We start from the raw sequence: 2,324 nt of genomic DNA on the forward strand, positions 1-2,324 counted from the left end.
CGTGAGCAGCTTATCAAGTGTTGTGTTGTGCACCAGATTATGTGAAGCAGCTTATGTGTATGGTTTGAGACCGTGATCAGAAGAACATACCGGAATACTGTAGAGGGCCAGGAGGTCGAAAGTCCGTTGCAACATCCTCATCATGGAGGCATTCAGTTCCAAGGACTACCGGGTATACTCGGAAGAAGCCTGCAAAAGTATCAAAGGCATCAGTATTCTGCGGAATATCAAATAAACTGAAATGAAATGCCAATACAAGATGCATAAAATGTAGTAATACATACCGGAGGCAAGTCATGGAAACCGACCAACTCGTGGTCAGCCGGAGGAGGAGCAAAGGGGATCTGGTAGGTCGCCCCACCCTGCTCTCTGTACGTCAGTGAAGTGGACAGTGCAGGCCAGCCACCCCCCCGGTCCTCTCTGAACTCCAACCCTACCGTGGACCCGAGCTCTCCTCGATGCTCCTGCCCCAGCCCCCGCTCCTGCCCTAGCTGCCGGCGCCGCGGGCCTCTCTCCCTCAACTCGACGGCCACCGCTCAGAGGCCGCATAATGTACGTCCGAACGTACTCTGAGTAGTCACCCTCGCCCCTAAAGCCCTCCGCTTCCCAGCCGATCGTGTAATCGGCCATCTCCTTGGCAGTGCACCTCTCGGTGTCCCTCATGTGGGTAAGAGGCGGACCCGGAACTATCTGCTTCGGCAAACCCAAGGTCTGGCGTAGGAAACGCTCACCCAGGTACCAAGCCCGACAGACCGGGCCCTCCAGCAAAATCCTGAAACGTGCAGTCTCCTCTGCACCAGCAAATCGATCTCGAATCATCGCAGGCAATGGAGCCCAAGGCTGCCAAGTGATCTGTACATGACATGCAGTTTGTTATCTACTGTTATTGAAAATACAGTGTAAAGCCAAGCCAAACAAAACTCTAAAAGTTGAACATACCTCTGCGGGGGTGATGGTGTCGAAGTAGCGGCGGAAAAAGATAAACATCTCCCGGGGCCTCCGCACGCACCTCACGTCAAAGCGGCGCGAGAACAGAACGACGAGAGGGGTCTCCACGTCTGGCACTGGGGCGAGTCTCGGAAAGTAGGCGTAGACCCACAACTGCAGAGCAAATACCAGTAGAATTATCAGATAAAGCAGAATACAGAATAAAGCAGAAATTGCAGAACCGTGTATTGTGCAGTGTATTGTGGAGAGTGTACAGTGTGTGCAGTGTACAGTCAGTGTAAAGTAGGGTATATGTGCGCCGTGTGTGCAGTGTACATTTAGTGTGAAGCAGACCGCAGTGTGTGCAGTGTACAGAGTACAGAAAATGAAAGGCAGAAATGTAAAACAGAGAAAGAGATATACCTCCCAAGCTCGCCAGTAACGCCCGAGTAACTGCCCGCTGCAACGGGAGGCTGAGCTCATGTATCCATATAGAGTGGCTAGAGCAGCGCCACCCCAGTCAAAGCGCAGAATCCGTGTGATGTCCACCAGTGCGCTCAACAAACAGAGGGGCACGGTGTTCGCCCAATCGGCGAAGATAGTCGTCCCCAACAGAAACATGAGGAAGCCGCGTGCATAGCGCTCCACCGCTTCCTGGGTCATCGGAGCCTCCTCAACTAAGGCCGGCTGAACTCTGAACTGGACCTCGAACCATGAATACCTGACGAGGCTAGGACGCGCGAGAGGCAGCACCTCGCCAAGCAAGTAGATCTGAGCGGCCTCCCACTCGTCCATGTCTGTGTCGAAAGGGATCGGATCACCGCCTACCCCGATGCCGGTGAGCATCGAGAAATCATAGGGAGTCATCGTCATGTCTCCCGCGACAGAAAAGTGGAAAGAGTCGATGGTGCCCCACCACCTCTCCACTAGAGCGGCAAAGAGGGGCCTGCTCGTAGTAAGCCGGGAGAGTCCTCTGCAGAATGCGCCGAAGCCGGCCTAATCCACGATGTGCCAAACTGCATCAGGTAGCTCCATGTACCAATCCCTGGCGGCGATATTCCCATACCCGCGGACAGTATGGGAATCTCCCTGTTCAAAAGCAAATAGTTGCGAAGAATATAAAATGTACAGTTTTGAAGAGTATTCAGAATTGGTGGCAATATAGCGTGTGTGCACGTGTTCAGATTCAAATAGGTACCGAGTGCCGGTATGCTCGCAGTAAACTACAACATGTGATGTGCCAGTGTGTTTGAGTGGTCCAATACAGATATAGCGTGTGTGCACGTGTTCAGATTCAAATAGGTACCGAGTGCTGGTATGCTCGCAGTGAACTACAACATGTGACGTACCAGTGTGTTTGAGCGGTTCAGGGCAAATGTAGTGTGTGTGCACGTGTT

The 2,324-nt window shown here is 52.8% G+C and overlaps 1 protein-coding gene across 1 annotated transcript; it reads right to left on the reverse strand.

Moving 5' to 3' along the window:
- Positions 1 to 284: 284 nt before the first annotated feature.
- On the reverse strand, positions 285 to 1,887 carry LOC145792320 (protein MAINTENANCE OF MERISTEMS-like). Its single transcript, XM_082873076.1, has 3 exons — positions 1,351 to 1,887; positions 940 to 1,101; positions 285 to 852 (listed from the first exon to the last, which is right to left on the reverse strand). Exons 1-3 carry the CDS (start codon positions 1,798 to 1,800, stop codon positions 319 to 321), a joined length of 1,146 nt encoding a protein of 381 aa, XP_082729202.1. The 5' UTR covers positions 1,801 to 1,887; the 3' UTR covers positions 285 to 318.
- Positions 1,888 to 2,324: the final 437 nt, after the last annotated feature.

This window comes from Camellia sinensis, chromosome 6 (assembly GCF_055761805.1).
Source record: "Camellia sinensis isolate YWXY chromosome 6, ASM5576180v1, whole genome shotgun sequence".
Lineage (NCBI taxonomy): Eukaryota > Viridiplantae > Streptophyta > Magnoliopsida > Ericales > Theaceae > Camellia > Camellia sinensis.